Source organism: Impatiens glandulifera, chromosome 5, assembly GCF_907164915.1.
Source record: "Impatiens glandulifera chromosome 5, dImpGla2.1, whole genome shotgun sequence".
NCBI classification, from domain to species: domain Eukaryota; kingdom Viridiplantae; phylum Streptophyta; class Magnoliopsida; order Ericales; family Balsaminaceae; genus Impatiens; species Impatiens glandulifera.
This window is the reverse complement of record NC_061866.1, coordinates 411,135-436,834: the sequence shown is the minus strand read 5'-3', so window position 1 is coordinate 436,834 and position 25,700 is coordinate 411,135. Positions and strand designations below refer to the sequence as shown.

The 25,700-nt window shown below is 30.7% G+C and overlaps 4 protein-coding genes and 1 long non-coding RNA gene across 8 annotated transcripts; 4 read left to right on the top strand and 1 right to left on the bottom strand.

Annotated features, from left to right (window-relative positions):
* Positions 1-630: 630 nt before the first annotated feature.
* LOC124938521 (vesicle transport protein USE1) lies at positions 631-2,895 on the top strand. Of its 4 annotated transcripts, none has more exons than XM_047478970.1 (8): positions 631-770; positions 1,338-1,423; positions 1,561-1,628; positions 1,718-1,790; positions 2,024-2,136; positions 2,225-2,332; positions 2,407-2,506; positions 2,588-2,895. In XM_047478970.1, the coding sequence occupies exons 2-8, from the start codon at positions 1,340-1,342 to the stop codon at positions 2,762-2,764; spliced, it is 723 nt and encodes a 240-aa protein (XP_047334926.1). In that variant the 5' UTR covers positions 631-770; positions 1,338-1,339; the 3' UTR covers positions 2,765-2,895. The 4 variants fall into 4 exon arrangements, with proteins under 4 accessions (XP_047334926.1, XP_047334924.1, XP_047334925.1 ...); XM_047478968.1 differs by having other exon boundaries at positions 635-770; positions 1,329-1,423; XM_047478969.1 differs by lacking the exon at positions 631-770 and adding an exon at positions 968-1,032 and having other exon boundaries at positions 1,329-1,423.
* A 1,214-nt stretch (positions 2,896-4,109) lies between these two features.
* Positions 4,110-6,965, top strand: LOC124937761 (putative transcription factor bHLH041). The gene is made up of 7 exons (XM_047478081.1): positions 4,110-4,306; positions 4,377-4,496; positions 4,567-4,672; positions 4,776-4,844; positions 4,915-5,535; positions 5,937-6,326; positions 6,671-6,965. Exons 1-7 carry the CDS (start codon positions 4,170-4,172, stop codon positions 6,737-6,739), a joined length of 1,512 nt encoding a protein of 503 aa, XP_047334037.1. The 5' UTR covers positions 4,110-4,169; the 3' UTR covers positions 6,740-6,965.
* Positions 6,966-10,352: 3,387 nt separating this feature from the next.
* LOC124937760 (nucleosome assembly protein 1;2-like) lies at positions 10,353-12,194 on the top strand. The gene is made up of 10 exons (XM_047478080.1): positions 10,353-10,368; positions 10,455-10,510; positions 10,629-10,721; positions 10,856-10,948; positions 11,028-11,109; positions 11,255-11,316; positions 11,406-11,587; positions 11,688-11,787; positions 11,859-11,902; positions 11,981-12,194. The coding sequence occupies exons 1-10, from the start codon at positions 10,353-10,355 to the stop codon at positions 12,192-12,194; spliced, it is 942 nt and encodes a 313-aa protein (XP_047334036.1).
* A 1,280-nt stretch (positions 12,195-13,474) lies between these two features.
* LOC124940761 lies at positions 13,475-15,196 on the top strand. Its single transcript, XR_007099510.1, has 4 exons — positions 13,475-13,575; positions 14,311-14,458; positions 14,825-14,966; positions 15,098-15,196. It is a non-coding gene; the product is annotated as an uncharacterized LOC124940761 (long non-coding RNA).
* Positions 15,197-18,914: 3,718 nt separating this feature from the next.
* LOC124937759 lies at positions 18,915-23,851 on the bottom strand. The gene is made up of 2 exons (XM_047478078.1): positions 23,572-23,851; positions 18,915-18,994 (listed from the first exon to the last, which is right to left on the bottom strand). Exons 1-2 carry the CDS (start codon positions 23,849-23,851, stop codon positions 18,915-18,917), a joined length of 360 nt encoding a protein of 119 aa, XP_047334034.1.
* Positions 23,852-25,700: the final 1,849 nt, after the last annotated feature.

The window sequence follows — 25,700 nt, the reverse complement described above, 5'->3', positions numbered from 1 at the left end:
CTTAATGGAGTCAGGGCTACAATTCGGCGTAGATGCTATAGTCATCAGGGGATAACAGACGTCCGATAATAGCATAGATGTGTCGTCGGGGATAACAGAGACGACTCGTTGATGAGATCCCTTGTTGCCCTAAGTGAGAAGAAGAGAGTAGAAGAGAAATAAGAGAAAAGTTATTAAGGAGGGTAATTTGTTTTTTCGACAGTAATAAAAGGTCAATTTTGCAAAGAATTAATTCCCCATGTTATTTTTAATAATAACTTTGTTATCAAGGTTATTTGATCAAATTCCCAACCTAAAAAATATAAAATATTCTAACGAAAGTACCCAACACACCTTTGTATTTCTAATTTGAATATAATGTATATTATTTTGGTATGAGTTTTTTTTGAAGGTTAATTATATATGATAAAAGAAAAAAGAAAAAAATCTCATTTATATGTCTTTTAAAATAGATTACAATAAATATATATGAACTTTTCACCATTTTCTTTTCATTTATATTAAAAAATGAATGGATAATAAAATTTGTTCACATTTGAAAAGTAAATATAAAAAGAAGGGCTAGTATAGTATATTTGACATATAGTTTATTTTGATTATTTAGTTTCTAATAAAAATGAAATCGCTTAAATCTTCCGCAAGAACTGAAAGATGTAAGCAAAATTGCTATGCGAATTTCTTATCAAACGCAGTCCACAGATCGATCGCTCGCTGGAAAGATTGACGTTCCTATCAGCTTCTTCAACATTGTTGAAACCGACATTAACCAGGCAAGTACTCTACAATTCCCAGCTTTGATTTGGGATTGTCTGCCTCTTGTGTTAAGCATTCCGCTGTTTTTCTCTCAATTGTCTCTTGTGGCTCCTTCATGGTTCTTCTACTAGCTCAAAAAAAAGTTTGTTTGATATTATTTTACTGTTGTTTTGATTTGATTTGATTTGATTTTCCATTCTTGAATAGCTTCTTTGTGTAGCTCTGGTAACCTAAATAGATCTTGAAGATAATGGAGATTGAGGAAGAACAGGGCAAAGGGTAGAGCCTCTGCTCTCTGTTTTATTGATTTCCAGAATGACCCATTAGGTTTAACTACATCTGTACTTGTAATGGAGATTGAGAAAGAAAATGGCAAAGGGTAGCGTCTTTGCTATCTGTTTTATTGATTTTCAGAATGACCCATTAGGTTTAATTACATCTGTACTCATAGGTTATCAATTTAACCTAATAGATTAAGATTTGCAAGCTATGAATTGAAAACAAATTCCTGAAATTTGAGAATTATGCTTTCCTATCATGACCTTGACACTTTTGCATCCGTGTTTCTCTCACAGAAGGTCTAGTGATGGGGATTAGCAAAACAGAGCTAAACTTGAGAAGGTTGCTTGCATCTGCACCTAACCAACAAAACCCAACAAAGCTCTTACATGTATGTTCTCTGATTTCCTTGAGATATCATACTCAAAGACTAAGGGGGATGCAATTTTTTCTTTGCTCGCGTGCCTATTGATTTGCGTTATCTTGTCGGTATCTAATGATAGCTTGACATATTTTCAATTGAGGCAGTATGTTGCTACTCTACGGGAGCAACTGGAAGAATTATCTGAAGAGAGGACCCCAGAAGGGTTACCAAGGTCAGGATCATTAGGCATGGTTCATTATTTTTTGTGCTGCTCAGTTTAACTATCTAGTGATATACTTATTCTGGGTGGTTATTTTCCAGAATTTCGAAAGCTCAAATTAATGAATATTCTGAGAATATTCAGGTCATTGCTGCCAAATTAGCAGTCCCTGTGGTATGTTTAATTAATACTGTTTTCTTGCAACAAAGCTTTTCTTTTTTTGTGTGGCTAAACCAACCGTTAATGTTGGCTTAGTGAATTTGCAATAAATCTTTTTACTCTGATTGATATTTCTTCCTTGTTATCTGTACCTCTTTGTGCTATATCAGGAATAGAAATTTTGACAAAGTTAAATATTACATTATTACATATGCATCAATCTTTATTTTCGTTGGAAACAATTTTAGTCAGATAGCAAAGAAATTGAGGAACCTCGCTTAGCTGTATCATTGGTTAGAGAAAACCCTTCTGCAACAAACATTGAATTACCTACCTCTCCTGGTTTAAGGAGAAGATTTCAGTAAGTTAAACATCCGTTGTTGTTTTTTGAAGTACACGATAGTGATATATGAACATCTTATGCAAAGATGTTTTCTGAAACAATATAGGAAACCCTCAAGTATTGTTGAAGGTAAAGGTCATGGTTCTCCAGATACTGATGATTCGGGGCCTGTCAAACTTGATGATGCAGCACGCTCACATATTGAGAAACACAGGTATTGTTGCAAGAAATGAAGAAAAAAACTACTTATTAGGACACTAAACAAATTATTATTTATACCTTGAACAGAAACCTTCAAGAAGATTTGACAAATGAAATGGTTGGATTGGCAAGACAATTGAAGGAGAGTAGTCAAGTTATGAGTCAATCGCTCAAGAACACAGAAAAAGTAAGTACTATCAAATTATATGTACTTGTTTTTATTGTAAGTGCAATGCTAATCATCTTGAAACTGAATTGTGGTATAAAGATTCTTGACTCAACGGAGAAGGCGGTTGAACATAGCTTGGCAAGCACTGGCAGTGCCAACAGTCGAGCTGCGGAAATATACTCGAAGACTTCTAAGACAACATGCTTCACATGGCTTTTGATATTTGCAATGACCTGTATCTTCATCATGATTGTGCTTCTTATTCGCGTTACTTAGGTAATTAATAATTCCATTTGTGATTATACAGCAAGAAACAAACACACCAGCAGCTTTGTCTTATGACATGAAATGAAATTGAAGGCCTTGACAATAATATTACATTATTTGCATATGTTTTGATTTTGTAATTTTGACTTGTATCATTTTTATTTAATGTCTCAGTATATTTGGCCAACCTTAGAACTTGTCTAATTGGGTTTTAAAAAACAATTCAATCATAATAAAATATTATTAATTCTAAAAACTCTATATTTAAAAAATATATGTTTTTATTTATTAATTTATTATATATTAATATATGTAAGTCATTTAATAAATTTAGGTTCGGTACGATTTTTTGTTATTTATTCAAATAACCTAACAAGTCACACTCTAAATTATTTTAATAATCCAACCGAATATATGACTTTACCTTTTACCTTGATCTAATAATCCTTAAAACTATTTATTTTTTTTATTTTGAGAGATTTATATAAATAAGGAAAGAAAAGGAGACTAATGGTCATATTCCGACCTAGCTGGTCAAGAATAGAAAGGTCAAAATCAAATCCACAGATGTTGAAATATCAAACCAACTCAAAATGATTTACTAAATCTTAATTAATTTAGACTATTTTCTCACTTGATGAGAAAAGTAAACATAATTTGGGCTTTTTATTTGGAAATAATTTCAAAATGGAATTGAGAATTTGAGATTCAATCTTGAAAAAAAACAATATTAAAATTGTTAGGTAGGATGCATTACCCTTACTTTCTATCTCAATTAATTCACAGTACATTGCCCACTTAGACTTTTATTTGCATGTGTGAAAAGTAGTTATTTAAATTCATATATTTAATTTAAATTAAAAGAACCAAAGATTAATTAATAGCTAATTGGTAGAGCATTTAAAAAATTAAAAAATTTGAAATGAGTCACTATTTTTATTGGAATAAGATTCTATTCTATGATGGGTAAACCTTAAACCTGTAAACTAATCATTCTATCCATTTACACTCACATACCATATATTCATTTTTGTGTTATAGTGTGAAAACTCAATAATTTATAATTAATTATTATTATATATATATATATATATATATGAAATATGATATATGATGGACTTTGTGGACTAGGCTGAACTGAATTCTGGCGGGTGGAAAGTGTCATTGACCCATCCATCCCCTTTGAATACTTTTCAAACAAAATTTAAGCACCCTGTTCACCATTTAATCATATATACTTTTCCCAGTTCCATGAATTATATCTGTCGGTCGGTTGGGACAAATGTGTGTGGATAATACCCTTTTCTCCAAACTTGATCTTCTATATTATTTACAGTACGTACACTTCCTCGATCCCATGGCTACCTCATCATGATCTTCTTCTTGATGATCAGATATCAACAGTTATAGAATCATGAATGATAGATTAATGGAGTCTGTCTTCTTACTTGAAGATGAAGAACGTTCCTTCTTTCTCCAACGCATTGTCCAATCATTTCGATGCTCCTACATTTGCCTTTGGTCTTACTTGACCCATCCCACAACCTCTAAGTGCGTAATAACATTCCCAAATTAATTACAACCAAATATCATCTTTTTAATACTTTTATATATATTACAGTTGTTTGATCTGCATGGATGGTTTCTACAATATTCAAGAACAAAGTGTGAATTCATTGGCGTATGCTGCTTTCAATGAATATCGAAAATCAATGTTTGTCATTGATCAAGAGAATCATCAGTAAGTACATATCTTTTCAATTAATGAATGGGCCGGTTTAAATAAATTAATTAATGAATGAATCTGCAAGGCATGTTCCTGGATTAGCTTTCAAAAATGAACTTCCTTATTTGGAGTTGAAAGAGTTGGACCTGCAAAGACTTGCATCAAATCAAACACAATTATACTTCTACCAGGTATCAAGGATTAAGGTTAGCAGATGCAAACTACTCATTCAAATTCAAGATCACGTTCTTGTAATAATTTTTTAAAATTAATTAATTCAACTTCATTTTACAGACTGTGATGTTCATGGGATGCAGAAAAGGCGAGATTGAGCTAGGCATGCACACTCAAACTCAAGCTCTGGTAAACATAAATTAAAGACCTCACCTTTGATTTTCATTTTTTCTTTTCTCAATATCCAAATTTTATTCAGGTAAACTTAGAAATGGAGATGAAGAATTGGTTTCCATCAGATTTGTTTCCTTCTTCGTCTTCTTCATCATTGAGATCACTCTCAATGGACAGCCCCGACATTAATATTCCTGTTGGCGAGGAGCCGAAGCTTAATATTGCAGCTCCTCGTCAAAACCCACTACAATTATCATATAATTCCTCCCCGGCTGCTATAATCCGCCCATTACAATATCCAGGGCCTGAAACCGAGCACACAGCCATAACTGAGGCAATTCTCGCTGTCCTTTCTTTCCCTTCTTCATCTTCATCTTCTTCTTCTTCTCTAGCATTATCATACGGTCAGTTACCAACCCATCATCAAATCAGCAGCAGAAGAAAAGCAAGTCCAAGTGCCTTCAAGTGTTACAGATTGAAAAATTTAACTAATTCTACATCGGGAAGACAGCAGCAGGATATGCTAAAGCGATCAATCAATATATGTAGAACGTTGAATCTAGCACGTATTCAAGAACAAGTATTGCATGCAGGCAGAGCTCCCACAAATTCTCAGTTGCAACATATGATATCAGAAAGGAAAAGAAGAGACAAACTCAATCAAAGCTTTCAAACACTTAAATCATTACTCCCTCATGCTGCAAAGGTAATATATATATCATATTTATATAATATCTTTAATTAAATCACAATTGTCAGTTGATGTAATCAACTCGTTTCGTTCGATCTCCTGCTCCATTGAGAGTATTTCCCAGGTTTCATTGTCACCCCTTTATTGATAAAACCACTACATAAAATTCTAGCATTAACACAGAAAATTCTCAATAAAGCATATATTTTGATGCTAATGATCATTAGCTACGGTTCATACCTGTCACTATATCCTCTGCAAGTCATCTATTGACTAATGTAAAACTTGTCTTTCTTGCTATTACTTTGCAGTTGCCCTTTAGTATCATTTGATTATTTATTGAAGCATTTTTTTTTTAAATTCATATAGAAAACATTGTAATTTCGTAATATTATTTTTGTATTTGTTTTTCATAGAAAGACAAGACTTCAATTCTTTCAACAACCATAGAACACATTGCTTTATTGAAATCACAACTTTCGGATTTGACAAGAAGTAATCAAGATTTGATGGCAAAGCTAGTGGATAAACCACAATCAACCTCCGACGAAATTAGCATCTTAACGAATCATGAACGAGTAGATGTTCGTATCTCACACATAGCTACATCAACGTCACATGCACGAGTTGTGGATTTGCATGTGCTTTTTAGAGGAAATATTAGCCTCATGGATGCAGTGATTTGTTTGCTTGAGTTCTTGAAACGAGTTAGAAATGTGAATTTGACATCTTTGAACACGAAAATATTGACAGTTGAATCACAACACATAAGTACAATCACGATGAGATTAAACATTAGTGATGAGGTACGTCATTTTATTTGATTTTCTCTTCTTTATGTGAATAATTACTTTGAATGTTTCATGAAGGCAATACTATAAATAACAAAATAAAAACAATGGTATGCTATAAGAAACTGGCGAGCTATTAAGTTTATTTCAAAATGAATATTTTCTCTGTTTCACTTATAAATATAAATTTATAACATATTATTTTTTTTTTATAGATATGCGATCCTACTAGAATTTCCTAATTTGTATGGTCATTTTTTAGGAAATAATAAAGAAAGAAGTCGAGAAACGTGGCTAAATGATAAATAAATAAATATATCATTAAATTTGGCATTAAGTTTCTTTCTTATGCTTCATAGGATGGTGAATGGGACGAGGGTTCATTCCAAGAAGCTGTAAAGAGGTTGGTGAGTGATCTGGCACAGTGATTGGACAATTTGGACCAGTGAAGACCATACACGTGTCATTTGGAGTTGAACTTTCTCTAGTCAACATAAATTGATTTTTGATTTTTTCTTAGTGGGGACAGTAATCGGTGGAAGGAAAACTCTTTGAAATTTCTGTATAATTAGCTTAGAAAATATGGACAATGATTTTTTTATAATTTAATTTTTCGATGTGAAAAATTAAACAATATTTGTTTTGTTGATTCAATAAAAATAAAATTAAAAAACAAGAAAGGAAAGAGGGTTGTTCATATTGGTTTCTAGTTTAATCATCATCCATCATATAAAATATTCATTATTGTTTATGGTGAAAATGAACACCCTACATGTGTGATGCTTATGGGATAAATAATTTTAGTTTTTTTTCTTCTTTATTATATTTCTCTATATTATTAGACCTTTGGGATATGTAAATTCTCTATTACAGGTTATTATTCTAACTATATTTTAATTTAAAATGTTAACTCAAATAAAATTAAACATTAATTCACTTATTCTAATTCATCACATTACTAAATTCATTAATTAAAATATTAAAATACTCTTTATTTTAAATTATTATTTTTTTATATTATATATATATATATATATATATATATATATAATATATATATATATATATATATATATATATATTAATAACCTTTTGGGCCTGGTTCGATTTTAGGTTATTCAAATAATCCAAAAAAATTAAATATCACTTCACTTTCACTCTCAATACATCAAATTAATCAATTCATTAACCAAAATATTAAAATACTCTATATTTTAAATTATTAATTTTTATTTTATTTATATATATTAATACCTTTTAAGTCTTTTTATAAAAAACATACATCTCACCTCTTCAAAATCATCACTTTTCTCTCTTTAAATTATTTTAATAACCCCAACCAAATAAAGTCTTAAATCTTTTTATCAAAAATAAACATCACCTACTCAAAATCATCGACAATCATTATTTTTCTTATTTAAATAACCTAAAGAAACTCTACGAGTCAATATCATATTCATGATTTCAACCAGTCAATCAAATAAATTAGATAATTTTTATTAATTTATAACACAAACTATTATATTTGATTTAAAATATAGTAAATGAAATAAGAAAAAAAGATTATTTTGTTTGTTAGCTACATATTGATAGTTATTTAGAGGTATATTTTTAATTTTTATATATTTTAATTAAAATTCACTTCTCAAATAACATTTATATGGAAAGAAACTTCAAAACAAACCAAGCCTAGTGGGGAATTTTCATCTTCAAAAGCAATGGCACTAGCGAGGAGGCTGCTTGGCCAGAGGAAGCAAGTTGGAAGGACCCTGAAATTAATTATCTTTTTGGCCAAAAAAGAATATAATAATTTTAAAGTCTTTGTCCAACAATCTGGCCCGAATATACCGTTTTTGTTTTACTTTTAGATTAATATGAAAATAAATAAATTAACAAAATCAACTTATCTTAATTAGTTATATATTCTATTTATTAACTTAGTGATTATAAGTTTAAAGTTCAAGATTTGGTAAGAACATATTTTTTTTGACCTATATAGGTTGCATTACAAACCACTAAATAATATATAAACATGTAACAATAATAGTGGACCTATTTAAAACAATTCTTTTATAAATTTTAGTTTGATTGGTTCCAACTTTTCATTATTTGTTTTTTGAAAGTATAAAGCCATCTCATTATTGATTAATTAGGATTTATTAACCTAACAAAAAATAAATTTCAACATTGACTAAACCTACAAAATAACTTAAATGTTTTATAAAATAATTCATGGATTTATATTATAACATTTTATTAGTGATCAACATTGAACAAAATAAATAAATGTAGGTATCAAATTTAATAAATTGATGAATCATATTTAAATTGTCCAAAACACAAAAATTATTTGTAAAATATTGGTAGCCAAAATGTTTGACATCTTTGTTATTATTCTTTTAAAATAAATAATGAAATTTATACAATTAGTATATAACACGTGTATTTGCACGAATAATTATATAAAAATCGAAAAATAATTACGGTTAAAATGTGATAACATTTTTAATTTTATTTTTAACCATTTTAAGTTTATGGTCGTATCAACCCACAATCCGACCAAAATATTTATTTACTCTCACATATATCCAAATTAAATATCTGAGAACTAGTAATAGGTTGTTTACAATTAATGAAAAAAAATGTTATTTGATTCCAAATAATATTTTGCCACTTCTGTTTCAAACAATGTTCCATATTTAATGATTTTGGAGAAACAACTCAATGGATGTGAAGCTCGTGATATTAAAAGTTTCCTTATTCATGGATTACAGATAAATTTTGCTTAAGGTTGCCAATAAATATGTTGATTGAATTTTCTCAACTTAAATTTCATTTACATAATAAATTTATGCATGTTTACAAAATTAAATCCGTCATGAGACTCATGACTTCTCCGTTCCTTGTTTTGTAATGTACCTAATCTATATATTTTAAATACATCATCCATTATTAAGACTGAATCAGTAAAATGGTATTTTGCATCTCTGTAAAAATTGCCTAAGTAAATTGCTATAGATTAAAAAGATTATATGTGTGCTATTTTTATAATTTTCTAATTAGTTTTACTAAATTTTGTAATACACATTCAAGAATTACAACAAAATCTTTTTCACTAAATTTTCATAATGTGTTACTTTTATAAGAAGAATATTACTACAAGTGTAAACGCATGAAACTGACTTATTAATTGAATCATCCATAATTTAAATATAATAGTTTATTTCATATTCTAACTAATAGTTGACTACTTTTTGTCACAAATCAATATAAATATAAATATAAATATATATATATATATATATTTCATATTGAAATAGGTAATATTGTACATAAAAAAAATGTGTCACTCTAGGTGCTATTAAAGATTTGAACAATTTATATTGAAAAAATGTAACATCATCTAAGCGCGTTATTTGCACGCTTTAATAAAACGCGTGTTGCAAGCATTTAAATGCTATTATTGACCATCTTAAATTTAGATAAGTTTGAATTAAAATGAAAGATAATCTATCATAATCTCAAACATATTACTAGTATCCATACATATAATACAATTTACTACATTTCACATAGAAAATATTTGAAAGAAAAAAAAGTGTACAACTTTATAGAAAGAAAAAAGATGTTTAACTCCGTCATAAAACAAGTTTATTATAACGTTACATTATATATTACATTTATATGTAACCGTTTAATTTGACTCATGGTTAATATATTCGTACAAAAAAGTTAACTCCGTGAGTGTTTCATGGATGCAAAATTAAAATACATTTGTATTTAATTATATTATGGACCAATTCTTTTAATTAGATAATTATGTAATTATGTAAGAAAGTTACTCTCATTAATAGTCTGAAAATAATTTAATTTGTGAATCATGGTTATAAATAGAGGAGCTCTAATCCTAGTAGAAGCACATTCCTTCATTGTTCTTTCCTTGTGTTTTCTCTTGAAGAAGTTTTTGCGAATAACCTTCGGCTGTAAGCCTATACTCATTATAATACAGAATAAGAAGCAGTCTCTACCAACGCATTCAACATGAGTCCTTTAAATGGTAATCACATGTCATAACATTCATTTGGTTGGCTATGATTTTTTTATTCATTTATGTGCCTAATTCTGATTCTATGCATTTTCCAGTTCTAGTTCTGACGGTGGAGCAAAAAGCAAGAATGATTCAAGATCTCAAGGTGACTGTTCCTCCCTTTCTTGATATATTTCTGTTAAATTTTGATGTTTATAAATGTGTTGTTATTTTCTTCCATCAAAGATGGTACCTTAGTACATATATAATTTTTACTTTATATATCACAGAACAAAGGATTCATTGATGAGGATTATAAGAATGTATTCTCGGATCTGCCAGTAGTTGTGAGGAAGCGTGTTAGAGCCTTGAGGACTATACAGGTATGTAACATTTCTTTTACTCCGGGACTTTGTACGTCCGAGTTTTTTGTTTAGTTTCCTTCTCAAAGAAATGATTTAATTCTTGAGTAAAAGAATAATCATCTAACAAATATATGCTTATAATGTTTTTTCAGACTGAACATGACAAATTGGCGGATAAATATTTTGAGGAGAAGGAAACACTTGAAAAAAAATACCAAGAGTTGTTTAAACCTCTTTATGATGAGGTAATATTTGTAAATTTCTCTTCCACATTCGATTGGATTCAATATTTTTCTTATCTTCTAACCTTTTGAACATTTGTAGCGTTATAATATCGTCAATGGGATAATTGAAATCGAAAAGGTTATAAAAATGTCTCTCAAAGAAGGTGGAGAGACTATAGAAGGTATATATATTTATGCTTGCTTATGTTATTTAATAAATTTGAGATGATAATAAAAGTTGTTAATGTAGAAACTTATTTATTATTCATGTCATGTAATTTATTAACTTCTAAAAATTATTTTTATGTGCACCAATTTAAATTTCAGTGACAGGAGTTCCTAATTTTTGGGTCAACGCTATGAAAGCAAATGAAACTATATCAAAAGTGGTATGCCAAATAACAAATTTTATATGATATCTAAATTTAAAGATCATTCAATAAATATTAATGATGTCTCTTTTAAAAATTCACAACAGATTATGAAGCAAGATGAAGAAGTTTTGAAATATTTGAAGGACATAAGATGGTCTAGAGTTGATGATCTCAAAGCCTTTAAGCTTGATTTCTTCTTCGCTGAAAATCCTCATTTCAAGAATTATGTCTTGAGCAAGACATACATTTTGGATGAAGATGAATTTTATTTCAACAAAGCAACTGGGTAACTTGGAAAAGTCTCACATTATTGATATTATTATTTATAATTTAATCTTGAAAAAATGATTTTTTTGTTTCTTAATTGGGGATTTTTAATGTCACAGGACTGAGATTGAATGGTATGCAGAAAAATGTTTGACAAATCAAACAGAAAGCTTCTTCAAGTTCTTCAGTCCTCCAGTGCCCGTGGAAGATGAAATACTCGTTAGTAACACAATATCTTTTCAATAATTACTCATTTTTAGTATATTCATTAAATGTGTTGTTCATTATAGACTGAAGAATCCCTAATTGTGTCGAAATTCGATTATGAGATTGGGTAAGTTCAACTTCTATATATTAATATAACTTGATAGTTTGGTGTGCACAACTTCTTACTATACACTTGTCTATGTAGATCCATAATTAGAGACAAAATCATCCCTAATACTGTGGGGTGGTTCACCGAAGAAGCCAAAACAGGGGATTTTGAGGACACTGACGACAATGATTCTGACGATGATTCTTTTACGTTAGATGACGATGATGAGTATGACGATGATGAGTATGATGAGGTTGACGTTGATTTTGACATTGACATTGACATTGACATTGACGAATATTTTATCTGAACTGGTCTTTTTTTTTTATGTGCAATGTAGTGAAATATTCTTCAAATTGCATGTATTAGTAATCTTGCATTTATATTCTAAAATTTTTATTGATATTGAATGGAGAAAGAGAGATTTTGACTAATAATAAGCGAGTTATAAACAATGCTTTTATCACTGCAGTTTCATGAATAAGAAGGAATCAAATCTTAACTTTTTTATATTTTTGCATGACCCATATTAATTTATGATTTTTTAGTTTGAATCAAACATGAGATTTTAATCAATTAGTCAAGATTTTATCCGCTCTAAATATTATAGTACATTAACAACTTAGAAACTTCTTTATAATAAATCTTAATACATGTATTTGTTCAATTTATATATAATATAACGTCAAGCCAATTAGATTATCACTGTTCTTAATCGCTTTAATTTAAATTTGAAAATTAATAAAAATATACACTTTTTAATAGCATAACGATTGAACGAATATTTCAATTGAATTTTTATAAAACTTTAAAAAACAATAATTTTTTTATAATTTATTAAAATGCACTACAACAAAATATACTTTTAGCGACGCTTATATGCCAACACATATTAAGCGTGGGTAAAAAAGAAAAGAAAAAAAACTTTTGCCAACCTTTATATATATACTACCACCTCTATTTTATTTTTATAAAAAAACTTATAATTTAACTATTCTAAATTTTAATATTTTTTATGTTTTCATTTTAAACTTTATAAATATTTTCCTTTTTCTAAAATTAAATTTGACTTAAAATTTTATTAATATTAAAATTTTATTATTATTATTTTTTATATGACATAATTTTTAAAATTTTTTACAGTATTATTTATTTTTATTATCATTTTTTTATTGAATTATTATTTAAATTTATTTTAATTTAAAGTAAAATATAATATAAATTAAATATTATATTATATTTAAATATAAAATTTTAACTTATATATTTCTTTAAAATTAGGATTTAGTATACATATAAAATTTCTAGCCCATTTTTATTAGTAATCGAAAAGCCCAATATTATTATTTTTTGTTTTTATTAAAAATCAGTATACATAAATAAAAAAAAAAAAATACCAATACCATTATTTTCTAACCTAATCAATGAGATTACCTCTGACTTTTCATTTCCTAACCTAACAATAGTTCCAAATGGGAACATATTCCAAACTTGGCAGACTCACCGTTGACAAATTGTTTTTGTTAGGTTAGAAAAAAATCGTAGTTCATCTCAGAATCTCTTCTTCCCCACGATTGTTCTTGCTCTCTCCTTCTCCAAAGTCAGTTCAAATGGCAGATCAGATCAGCTCACCGATGACCAGATTTCTGAATTCAAGGAAGCCTACAGTCTCTTCGATAAAGATATAGACGGTAAAGTTTTCGTATATCATAGTCTCATCATCCGCTTGTTTTCTCTTAGATCTGTATGAATTTTTTCATTGTGCCTATTTGTTTCATGCTTGGATTCGCTTTTTTACTTGAGGCGAGTCCTCTCCTTTAGTGATTTTCTTAGAATACTGATATTGTGGAATGATCATAGGGACTTTTCTTTTTCTCTAGTTCAAATTGAGAATCAGACCTTGATGATTATGTGAGCTAAAGCTAATCTCATATTTCACTTTAGAAGGCTTGAATTTGATAAAATGATCTTAATATCTGTTTATGTTGTATAATGCATTCTGAAATAGATATTGCTTGAATAGACTAAAGAAAGATACATAAACTAGTAAGCCAAATTAGTGCATTTTTAAGGTCATTAGTTTATGTTTAAAACTGCACCAGAATGTTGCTGAACCAAATCACGAGTTAGACATATTCCAAACTTTTGATCCAACACTATTTTAAAATTAATATGTCGAAGTATGCAATCTGGAAAGTATGGCTTTGAAAACGATTTTATGAACTATATTTTGTAGATTGTAGATTGTAGTTCAAGATGTTAACCTAAATTCTGAAATGAACATGATGTTTCATATAAGACCTCCATATCAGAATTATCTTTTATTAGTATGTATTGAATCTTTCATTTATAATTTGATCATTAATTTGAAACGACGAGAAAGTCAAATTAGAAATAAAGAATTAAGAGATGTCTTCTTAATTTAGGACAACATTTCGATTGAATGTGAAGCAACAAAATGCCTTTCTAACGACGTTCTTTAGAACTCGGCCTCGGTATGGAATCAAATGTGCACAGCGTTGTCCATTAGGGCTTGCCTTGATCTGCGGGTCGTGGAAGTTGCTACTTTCCAAGGTATGTTTCTGAGTTTTTCTAACAAATTGTTTTCATCTGTATTACTAAGTTTGCAGGTTTCTTGCAATTGTCTATTTGATGATGTTCATAGAGAAAACAAAAGTTTACTTCAAATATTGTTTATTTTTATTGGATTTCTTAAGTAATGTATTTATTTAGTGCAAATAAATTGATAAGATGTTATGGTGATACTTCTTAGTTGTTTATTTCAGTAGAAAGAACGGAATGGGTGAGTCTGTATATTTGTTTATGGGATTAATGACCCAAATCAATTCCCTTTTTTTTCATAATATAAAAAGTTTCTTGTATATTTCAAATGGGTTCAGGATTTAAGCTTAGTTGATAAATTATTCACCGTTACTCCAGGAAACAACGACTGTTTGTACATTACTTTCCCTTCAAAGGCTTTTGTACTGGCAATTGATGCATACAATGGAACAATTCTCTAGCAAAAGAATGTTGGTCCATTAAGTTCTGCAGTCTTTGCTCCCAACAGTTGATTCCATTGGTGAATATCCACCACCTTCTTCCATTATTATGTTTAAATAATATAAAAAGTTTCATGTATATTATTAAAAGTTAGGTTATCCGAGTAAAAAGAACATTAGCGATATAAATATTTAATTTATCATATTACAGGTTGGATCACTTTTGGTTTACTAGATGGACTATTTTACTCATTTTCTCCTTGGGATTCTCAAAACATTCGATTATGTAATCCAGGTAAGTCTGTAACTTGATTTCTTGGGTTATGGTGTTTATTTAGTGTTTATTTATCTTAAGACGGAGATACAAGATAAGATTAGCCATGAAATTGGAGAATATAATTACATATCAGCAATGAAACCTACAAGTGTTGTGTTCACTTTGCTTCTTGTATCTTCTGGTTTCATTTACTGGTATGAAAGTTATCTTGGTAAAATTTTGGAAAATTAAAATTGTTTTAAGATAAAAAACAATTAGTAGTTTCAAATGGGAACATTTTGAAATATCTCAAGCAGTTTTTTTTTTCTTTCAAAATGACAGAATCAATTTGAATCAATTAGTTGCATTTTTGTATGGTTTTCAGGATCTTCTAGTCTTCATTAGTGCCTTAAGTGAGATTATTTACCTCTCTTAGGAGTTATTTTTAGTGATTCAACTCTTGATTTTTGATTTCATTGCAGAGATGGGTAGTCCACTTCAGTGCCATAGCACAAGTAATGAATTCTCAAAACCTGATATAAATATATTAATTCATTGATTTGGGTTAGTTTTCTAATAGCTTCTCCATATATTGGTTGGTTACCAGGTCAAAAACTTGCATCAAGCTATTCTCTGCCAGAACCCAAACATAATGACATCTACATAGGTAATCTCAGGCTTGTCAATATTTCATAAGAAAAATAGATTATTTCTAAAAACTATCTTTTATGATGTTAAAACAATTGCATGAAATGAGCGGGAAATTGTACAATTGTGAGGGTCTTCAATCAAGACATACTATTGGGATTAAGGTTGAGGATGGTTTCCTAGCAAGTTCAGTACCACCAACATGTTCTACCAGCTTTAGCTTCAGCAATGGATGATTTCCAGAACCCTCGTGTAAAGGTTTGTATTTAATCTTGACATTTAACTTTTGGCCTTTCTGTTTATGTGACTTTTTGGCATAAAATTTGCTTTGCGACTTTTGTGCATTAGTTCTTTTATGAGTTTCTATCCATTGGATGATGGTCTGATGTAGTTGATTCTATGAGCTGGGGAAATTCTTTGAGGTGTTAATCTAATTTTACATTTACCAGATTCTATATCTTGTTATTTTTTATACAGGTACACATGTTGCCTCAGCACTGCTCAATTGCAGTTAGAATTGTACCCCGGACATTTTGACACCATATTTGGACTGGTTGGTCAGCAAACTACTTATACTTTTGCAGGTATTTCTGAATACAGGTATTACATACTGTTACTAATTTTATTGTTATTTAATACAGACAAATATGAATTAGCATAATGTAAACATACATATCATAATGTTAATGAACCAATTCCCTCTTGTTGTAATGTTGTGTGTGTTCAGAATGGTAAACAAATGGTACAAGAAGGTGCCTTGACAGCCTTAACATCAGTTGCTGATTCATATCAGGTGATTTTGGAAGTTGGTTTGTGCATTACTTATTGTGCTACTGTATTTTGTGTTTGTCTTGCTAGGAATGACACTACTTCTAGCTACTGCCTTTTTTGAGTTATTTTTCATTCTCTATAGTTCTATTTTCATATACCGATGAATGCTGTAAATGATTCACTGATTTCTCATATATGATGAAGGGAAATGTAAGATTGATATTGAGATTTGTGATGGAGAGTTTTATCCAACTTCATATTTTGATTTCATGTGTAATATAAATTTCTGATAGGTGATAAAGACCAGATAAAGTTAAATGGAGGATTAATATTGAGATTTGTGGTGTAGAGTTTTATCAGACTTCATAATTTTTTTTATGTTAATATGACATTTATCCCACATCGGAGAAAAAGAAGAAGTTTTTGGTATATAAAATATGAGAGAGTTCATTAGTTTCTAAAGTTTTTTTAAGGTTATAATGTGCTGGAATATGGGTTCACCCTAAGAGTTTAGGGTTATGTTCATCAGGTACTTAAGAGAGTAGAGATAAAAAAATAGTTTTAAAATAAAATAGACTTTTAGCGACGTTTTTTAATGTTGCCAACGCTTAAATAAGCGTTGTTAAAACTTTCATCTTTCGGCAACGCTTGTACCGACGCTTAAATAAGCGTGGTAAAAACTTGCGCCCACCCTGTTTCTGGCGACGCAAGAATAAGTGTCGGTAATGTTTTTGGCGACGCTTTTAAAGGTTGGCAGAAGTCTTTTTAAGCGTCGTCGAAAGTCATTTTTGTTTTAGTGATGTAAGGTTATTAATAACTTTATTATAATATATATACACACTATATTTATACACTCAAATTTATAACTGACACTCAATTTTTACACTGAAATTAAAATGAGTCTACTCGATTTAGTATGATGTTCATACTTGACTACTGAATTAGGGGAAAAAAATACTTTGAGAAATTGGCTCTGAGGGACCCTTGAGAGTAGTGATCCAAACGCTAATTTTCAAAAATACTTTATGTTTTTATTAATTCAGAATGATCGTCTTGAAATCAGTTCCTAACAACCAGTTCGGGGCTCATTTGTGTATCCAAACATCAATTTTCAAAAAGAGTTAGAATTTGGTAAACTTGAAACGTTCCAAATGAGCGGTTCGAAATTTTTTAAATTTTAAGTATAACATTGTTGTTAGCAATTTTGTGCAGTAGGCCTTCAAAAAGGCAAAAACATTAAAACCAAGTCAAAACGAATGAGTCGGGAGCGGATCAACGGAGGTCAACTCACCACGCTTCGGGCCCAAAAATATTAAAAAATGTGTGTGGAGACATCATGTTGACGCCAAGCCCACGGTTTATTTGAAAATCGGCCAAAATCAAGGTTTTTAGGTTGTTTTTTTGCTGAAGAAACTCTTGAGATGTCTCCAACTTCAAAAAATCACTCAGAATACTATACTCAATGGATTTATCTATTCTAGGATGTTTTGGAAATTTGGAAGGGTACTCTATCACTTTCGTTTGTGTCAAGAATAATGCCGACGCTCTTAGCCCCCTCATATAGGGAGTTGAAGACGATGCGACCGAGATATGATCAAACTAGACATGTCTTCGGTATTTAATCCATAACTAATACTATAGAGCATAGTTTTTGGATTTCAACCTATGGTTAGAAAGCTAAAACATAGCCCGTTCTAATGAAACTGTTCCTGCGTCTCCACTCAATGGCTAAGATAGTCTATTTAGTTCGACAACCCAATGCAAGTTTACATACTTTGTTCTAGGAGCGATTTGGAGCATAGGGTGACTTTGAAAATTCATATCTTTTATTTAGTTTAACCATTTGAGAAAAAACGATATCATTGGAAAGAATTTTGATTTAGCTTTTATTTGATACCAACTAGCGCTCATGGTTCTCCATACAGCCCATATGAGGTAGCCCGTAAGCCAAGTTGCCCACTACAAGACCCACGGTGTTACATCGAGAATTGCATGGGCATGCATCTAGCCTTGAATATTTCTTCCAACTCCCCAGTGGAATCTAACAAGATCATCTTTACAACGCATATTGGTTGAGACTCAAAGGTGGTTTGAGTCAAAAGTTATGGCAGTTTGAAGTTTTAATTGATCCAGATTAATATGAAACTGAAACCAGAAAATTTCTAACTTCAAAAATTCGTAACTCTATCTACATAACCATTAGGACGGAGTAAGGGCCTAAAGTGTAGATTAACCAGTTACCTACAAAGCAAAAAATAAGCCCAATTGTAGTTGTGAAGGAATTAAAGTCGGTTGAACTCGAAGAAACAGTTGCCGGTTTTGCTAAATTCATAATTCCTAAGTTACCCATTTCCTAAGGGGTATTTAAAGATTTCGCCTCATTTGGGGCAGGAGAGTTACGACCATTGCAACTCATTTTCTTAGAATTCACACCTGAGAGAAGACAGAGAAGAGAGTCTTGGGAGCAAAGCAACCAAAAGAAGAACAGGCTGAAGGTGATTCCAACGAAGTTTTGAAGTTTCGACGAAGTCGATTCCAGTTCATTTTCTTTATTGTTTATGTTTGTTCGAGTAGGATTTCTCATTCTAACATTGTTGTAATCATGTAGGACGTCGATTTTGTACACCGACGTCAACGTTGAGTTGGATTCATCTTAATTTATTAATTATATTTTAATTTCTTTAATGATGTATGCTTGGATGAATTGACGTTTGATTGATTGGTAAACAGTAAAGTCCTAGGATAGATGAGTCTAGTTCTAGGAAGAGGCTAAGTCAAGACTAGCCTCATTTCTTAGTTCTGAAGCTCGCCGAAATTTTCAAGTTTTGGTCGCCGGAAGAAGAACGGTCAGCCAGTTCTTCAACGACACTCCAAGAAGCTACTTTGGTTCGACGCAGGTGCGTTCAAATCTCCATGTGATGAGGATGGCTCATGTTCTGACTGAAGAATCGTTGTGTCATCGACGAGTGAAGTACATACGGTAATCGTCGTCCGTTTCATTTCGAGATCTGTAGGGGAATAACTTTTGGATTTCTCTGCTCTTCTCATTCGTGTTTCGTAATACTTATTCGAGGTCACCATTGTTTCGATGAGCTTTAGTTGTATTGAGTCCCAGTCTTTCATAATGTCGGCAAAGCCATGACGAAGTCCGTTGGAGGAGATGACGTTCTAGATCAGAAGAACAAACTGTTTCTTTGTTCTTCAATTTTAGATTACGGAATACTTCGGACAAGAAACTAGACGATGAGTTTGAGGAGAATTCCAAGGCGACCGTGGCTATTTTCACCTGCTGTCGAAGATTATCTTGTGCCGCGTCAAGAAGGAACACGAATAGACTGTTCGAGAAAGACGAGGAAGGAGTCATGCCTTTTCTCTATTCTTTAGTTCGAATTTCCAAGGTTCCAGGGGAAGTTCAAAGAAACCCCTGGACTTTCCACTAGTTTAAATTTTCCTAGTAAGTTAAAATTTCAGAATTAATTTTTAAATAAGAATTATTTAGGCATCTGAACTTCCGGTTTTGTCTAATTTTGACCACAATCTTCCAAATTCGAATTATTTTATGAGAATTCAAATTTATTTGATCCCTAGACTTTGTTCAACGTCCAATTCGGCCTTCCAACTTTGTATTCATCAAATTTTGGATATAAAGTTTTAATTTCCAGCTTTTTGGAAAATTTCTTAAGGCTTGTTTGGATTCCTTTTATGTCAAACAATCTTGTTCTTTCAATTAGAGCCTCTAATTTTTTTTTATTAAAATTCCAAAAAATATGGGACGGTTTAAAATATTATTTTCAAGAAAAATAATAATTTTCCATAATTTTTGGCGATCAATTGAAAAACGACTTACTTTAGAACGCTCATTTTGAAAGAGGTATTGAAACTCACTTTGCATTTGAAATAGTCTCTTGTTTAGGATTTGATCCTAAAGCCTACTTGTTTCGATGTGTCTATGGTATGTTTCGACAAGAGAGATCTCACTCTTCTTCACTTTTGAACGGTGATATTTTTTTGAAAACATGCATGGACGTGTGATCAAACTTATATGATAGGTTGTCTACCTATCCTCTCTCGAGAAGAATTAGGTCCAGAGCTAGTTCCAATTTCTTTTTTAAAACTGAAAGCAATGGTTTGAAAATCCCAACCTCAACATGATTGTTGAATGGTAATGCAGACGAACGTTGTATGATCACCGACCATTAGACGTGACACATGTAATGATGCAATGCACTCTCGATCATGTAAATGATGAATGCAATGCAAATTTTTTTTTCTCATTTTCCCTTTTGAAAAAATGCCCCTAATATGAATTAGAATCTCAAACTTTCATTCCCTAAGAAGGAAGAAACGTACATGCTAGGAGGTTGCCTACATATCCTTGTGAATAGGGAATTAATTTCAAACGTAGTTAAAATCAAAGACTAAAAACTATAATAACCTAAAAAGGGGTACATTGGTAATACAAGCCGAAGGATTTGCAAAGAAATCAAGACTTCTATCCTACAAAGCTAAGAGAACGATCAGCTCAAATGGAAAGAAATACTTTAGCGTTCCAAGCTAAAGGATCTTTCAGAGGGACATACCATGAATCAGTGGCGGACCCAGAAATATTTTTTCGGGGGGGGGGGGGCAAATATATAGTAACGTAGCATTTTTTGGCGATCAAATAAATGCATTTTCTAAATAAAATTTTACTTGGTAATTACATAAAAATACTAACAAACACAATTACAAAATACTAATAAGGACAATTACTAAATTATTCTTGTCCATGAGTCGGTATAAAAGAAGACAAATTTATTCTACTAGATTCCATTTGTTGAAAATATTGTAATATTGGCTCATTTTCAATTGTTGAGAAAATATCTTTCTTAACATATACAACTAAACTATCATTCATCCATCCATCTCCCATTCGATTACGCAAATCAGTCTCCATTGCAGAAAAACTATTTCAACGGATGCAGTTGCAACTAGTAAAACTAAAGTCAACTCTATCAATCGATAAACCAATGGAAAGACTATATGTTTTTTCTGTTGCAACCAATTTCTGAGTAAAATTTCCCAAGTCTTCAATTAAAGAAAATTGAGGATCATCTCGCATATTAAATAAGTAAGCCCGAAGTTATTGTTCCAAAATTAAATAATCACTACCTGTGAAATCTTCGGAATAAAGTTTGGCAAGACAAATGAGTTTACGAATATCAAATTTGGAGAATGAATTTTTGAGATGAAGACATGATATGCAACCAAGTAATTCTGTATTAACTTCTGAAAAACGATTATTCATTTCTTGCATAATCAAGTCAACAACCTAGCATTAAATAATAAATAATAACTATTAATAGATAAGAAAAAATATTTATTATACCTGACAAAAGATTTACACACGATAATGATGAAGATTAGTGATGAGTTCCCTTTTCCTCTTCGCCTACCATTACTATCAATTATCATATGCTCATTCATATCAAGTATTGAGATCGAGTGTAATTGACAAAAACTGTTAACTTGGTTCAAAATATCATGTCATCCATTTTCTCTAAATTTTTGTAATTGATTTTTTGAACTCGCGATCAATGACATGGTTTGAACTATATTTTGATCTCCTCTTTGTAGGCAAAGTGATAACTCACTTGTAATTCCTAATAAATTTTTCATCAAATGCAACACAAAAATCAAATTCATAAAAAACTAACTATATAAAAAAATATGAAAATCTAATTTAATAGATTTCAGCCTAGTTTTAAGGGAATATAAAATATATATATATATATATAAAGAAGAATAAAAATACAAAAACATGATAAATATATATTATCAAGTGAATAGACACTCAGAAGATTACGATTGTAGAATATTAATGCATATAAAAATAATATATCAAATTCTTTATTTAAATATCGAATAAAACCAATGTAACTATTTTAACTTGTTTATTAATTTATATTTTCTTATAAATTTTTGAAATAGGTTTATTTATATATTAATTAAAATATATGTTACGATAGAATATTAATGCATATAAAAATAATATATCAAATTCTTTATTTAAATATCGAATAAAATATTGTAATAATTATTTTAATAAAATTAAAATAATTTATAGATAAATTATAAGGTGAGGCCAGAGTTTGATCACCTAACCTCATGTTCATCATTTAGTTACAAAGACAACTAGATTAAGAGTTACTTGTTAAATATATATATATAAAAACAAATTATTTTAAGGTTTGGGGAGGCCCGTGCCCCCAAGGCCCCCCTTGTAGGTCCGCCACTGCCATGAATTTCCATCCCGAAAAAGACGCGGGAAAGAAAAAATTATACAAGTAAAATACCCTAGCATCCGAAATCTATAAGATTTCCAAAAGTTGTGAGACTTCCATCCTACCGAGGACAAAGAAATGAACAGTACATACGAAAAGAAATACTGAAAACTTAATTAATCACAATTCTCGACCCGAAAATTCAAAAACTTTAAAAATTAAGTATCATTAATTATATATTATATATATAAATATATATTATATATATATAAATATATAATATATATATATATATATAAATATATTATATATATATATATATAAATATATATTATATATATTTATATATATATATATATATAATATATATATAAATATATAATATATATATATTTATATATATATATATATATATTATATATATATATATATATAAATATATATTATATATATATATATATTATATATATAAATATATAATATTATATATAATATATTTATATATATATATAAATATATATATATATATATATATATATATAATATATTTACACATACACATATATAATATATATTTACGCATACACGTGCACATATACATGTACATACACATGTAAATGTACACATGTACACATTTACACATGTACATATATACACATATACATATATATATATATATATACACACATATACATATATATATATATATACATACACATATACATATATACATACATATATACATACGCATACGCATACGCATACGCATACGCATACGCATACGCATACGCATACGCATACGCATACGCATACGCATACGCATACGCATACGCATACGCATACGCATACGCATACGCATACGCATACGCATACGCATACGCATACGCATACGCATACGCATACGCATACGCATACGCATACGCATACGCATACGCATACGCATACGCATACGCATACGCATACGCATACGCATACGCATACGCATACGCATACGCATACGCATACGCATACGCATACGCATACGCATACGCACACACATACACACACACATACGCACACACATACGCACACACATACGCACACACATACACACACACATACACATACACATACACACACACATACACACACACATACACACACACATACACATACACATACACATACACGTACACATACACGTACACGTACACGTACACGTACACGTACACGTACACATACACGTACACGTACACGTACACATACACGTACACATACACGTACACATACACGTACACATACACGTACACATACACATACACATACACCAACGGACAAAACCTGTTGTGTTCTCATACTATAGGTAGCCTTCCAACAGACACATGCCACGTGTCTTCAAAGAATATTCGACCGTTGGTGTATCTTAACTATATATGGAAGCCAAAGGACAACGGTCGAATCACCTTACTAATTCACACATTCGATTCAAGAAAGTTTTCCGAAATCAAACATCTCTCTTACTGTCTAACTTTATATATATTGTAATCACATATTGTCTTTTTTGTAAGAAACTTTAGTGCTGTAAGTTGAATAAATATTTTTTTTTCAAAAGAGAGTTAGCTAGATCGATGAACTGTAATTGTTTCAAAGTATTTAGTGGATATCCTTCCGGTTATGGAAGAAGGGGTGGCGTAGGAGTTTTATCTCCGAACATCCATAAAACTCCTTGTGTTCATTACTTTCTACCATTTGCATTCAGTTTTCTGAAGCTTCAAATCCGACGAACACTTCCACACTTGAATCTGTTTCAAGAGTTTGGAGGATTTGTGAAGAATAGAAACATATACTAATCCCTCACATGATTATTATCGAAAAATTTATCATAAACTACTAATAATAGTTAGAACCTAGTCTCTATTGGTAGCACCAATCTTATCAAGTGGTATCAGAGCCTTGTTTTCTATTCTCAAGCACCAAAAGAATCTGAATCATGTCTAAGACTTCGAGCACCAAGATTCCCATGTTCTCAAAAGAAAACTATGTGGTGTTGAAGAAGAGGGTCCATACTCATCTTGCTGCCTCAAATGATGACACGTGGAGAGTCATCATTGATGGTCCTATCAAGATTGTGAAAGACAGATCTGAGTGGACCAGTGAAGATAAGAGGAAGAACAACCTCGATAACCTAACAAAAGATATCCTGTATAGAACTCTGAATGACAACATGTTTAACTACATCATATCCTGTGATACTGCTAGAGAAATCTGGGAGAGGCTAACTCAACTCTGTGAAGGCAACGGGCAAACCAAAGAGAACAAGCTTATGGTTTCCACACAATAGTTTGACAACTTTAAGATGTGTCCTAGAGAGACGATGTCTGAATTTGATGGGAGATTCAGCAAGATTATCACCATTCTCTCTATTCTGGGTAAGACTTACAACAATAGAGAGGTTGCAATCAAAGTCATGCGTGTTTTTCCCAGGGAATGGGATATCAATACGATGGCAATGAGGGAGTCCAGAGACCTCAACAAGGTGGAACTCTTCGATTTGATAGCTGATCTAAAAGCCTATGAGTGTGAGCTGAACTCTAGGAATGAAGAAGAGCTCTCCACATCTGTCATTGCAACCAAGGCGTTGGTGACTGCTGATGAGTCACCTACTGCCACTAATGTGAAGATTTTTGCCAAGAAGACCAACATCAATGCCATGGATTTTCTCGTGAAGAAATTCAGATGATTAACGAAGAAGAGAAATTCTAACTCAAGCTCTTCAAACAACAACAATAATAATAAGAATAACTATAAGGCTAACTTGAAGTGTTTTATCTGTGATAAACTAGGATACTTCAAGTTAGAGTGTAGGAAGCCAAAGTGTGATGAGAAGAAGAAGGACA

Bases quoted from the DNA above. Each gene is read 5' to 3' on its own strand.
- LOC124938521 (XM_047478970.1), top strand. From the start codon at position 1,340: ATGGGGATTAGCAAAACAGAGCTAAACTTGAGAAGGTTGCTTGCATCT. The intron at 1,629-1,717 runs GTCAGGATCATT...GTTATTTTCCAG, and splicing joins ACCCCAGAAGGGTTACCAAG to AATTTCGAAAGCTCAAATTA. The intron at 2,333-2,406 runs GTATTGTTGCAA...TACCTTGAACAG, and splicing joins TCACATATTGAGAAACACAG to AAACCTTCAAGAAGATTTGA.
- LOC124937761 (XM_047478081.1), top strand. From the start codon at position 4,170: ATGAATGATAGATTAATGGAGTCTGTCTTCTTACTTGAAGATGAAGAA. The intron at 4,497-4,566 runs GTAAGTACATAT...TGAATCTGCAAG, and splicing joins ATTGATCAAGAGAATCATCA to GCATGTTCCTGGATTAGCTT. The intron at 5,536-5,936 runs GTAATATATATA...TGTTTTTCATAG, and splicing joins TACTCCCTCATGCTGCAAAG to AAAGACAAGACTTCAATTCT.
- LOC124937760 (XM_047478080.1), top strand. The intron at 10,722-10,855 runs GTATGTAACATT...ATGTTTTTTCAG, and splicing joins GAGCCTTGAGGACTATACAG to ACTGAACATGACAAATTGGC. The intron at 11,110-11,254 runs GTATATATATTT...TTTAAATTTCAG, and splicing joins AGGTGGAGAGACTATAGAAG to TGACAGGAGTTCCTAATTTT.
- LOC124937759 (XM_047478078.1), bottom strand. From the start codon at position 23,851: ATGCGTATGCGTATGCGTATGCGTATGCGTATGCGTATGCGTATGCGT. The intron at 18,995-23,571 runs GTATGTATATAT...GTCTTCTCTCAG, and splicing joins GCGTATGCGTATGCGTATGC to GTGTGAATTCTAAGAAAATG.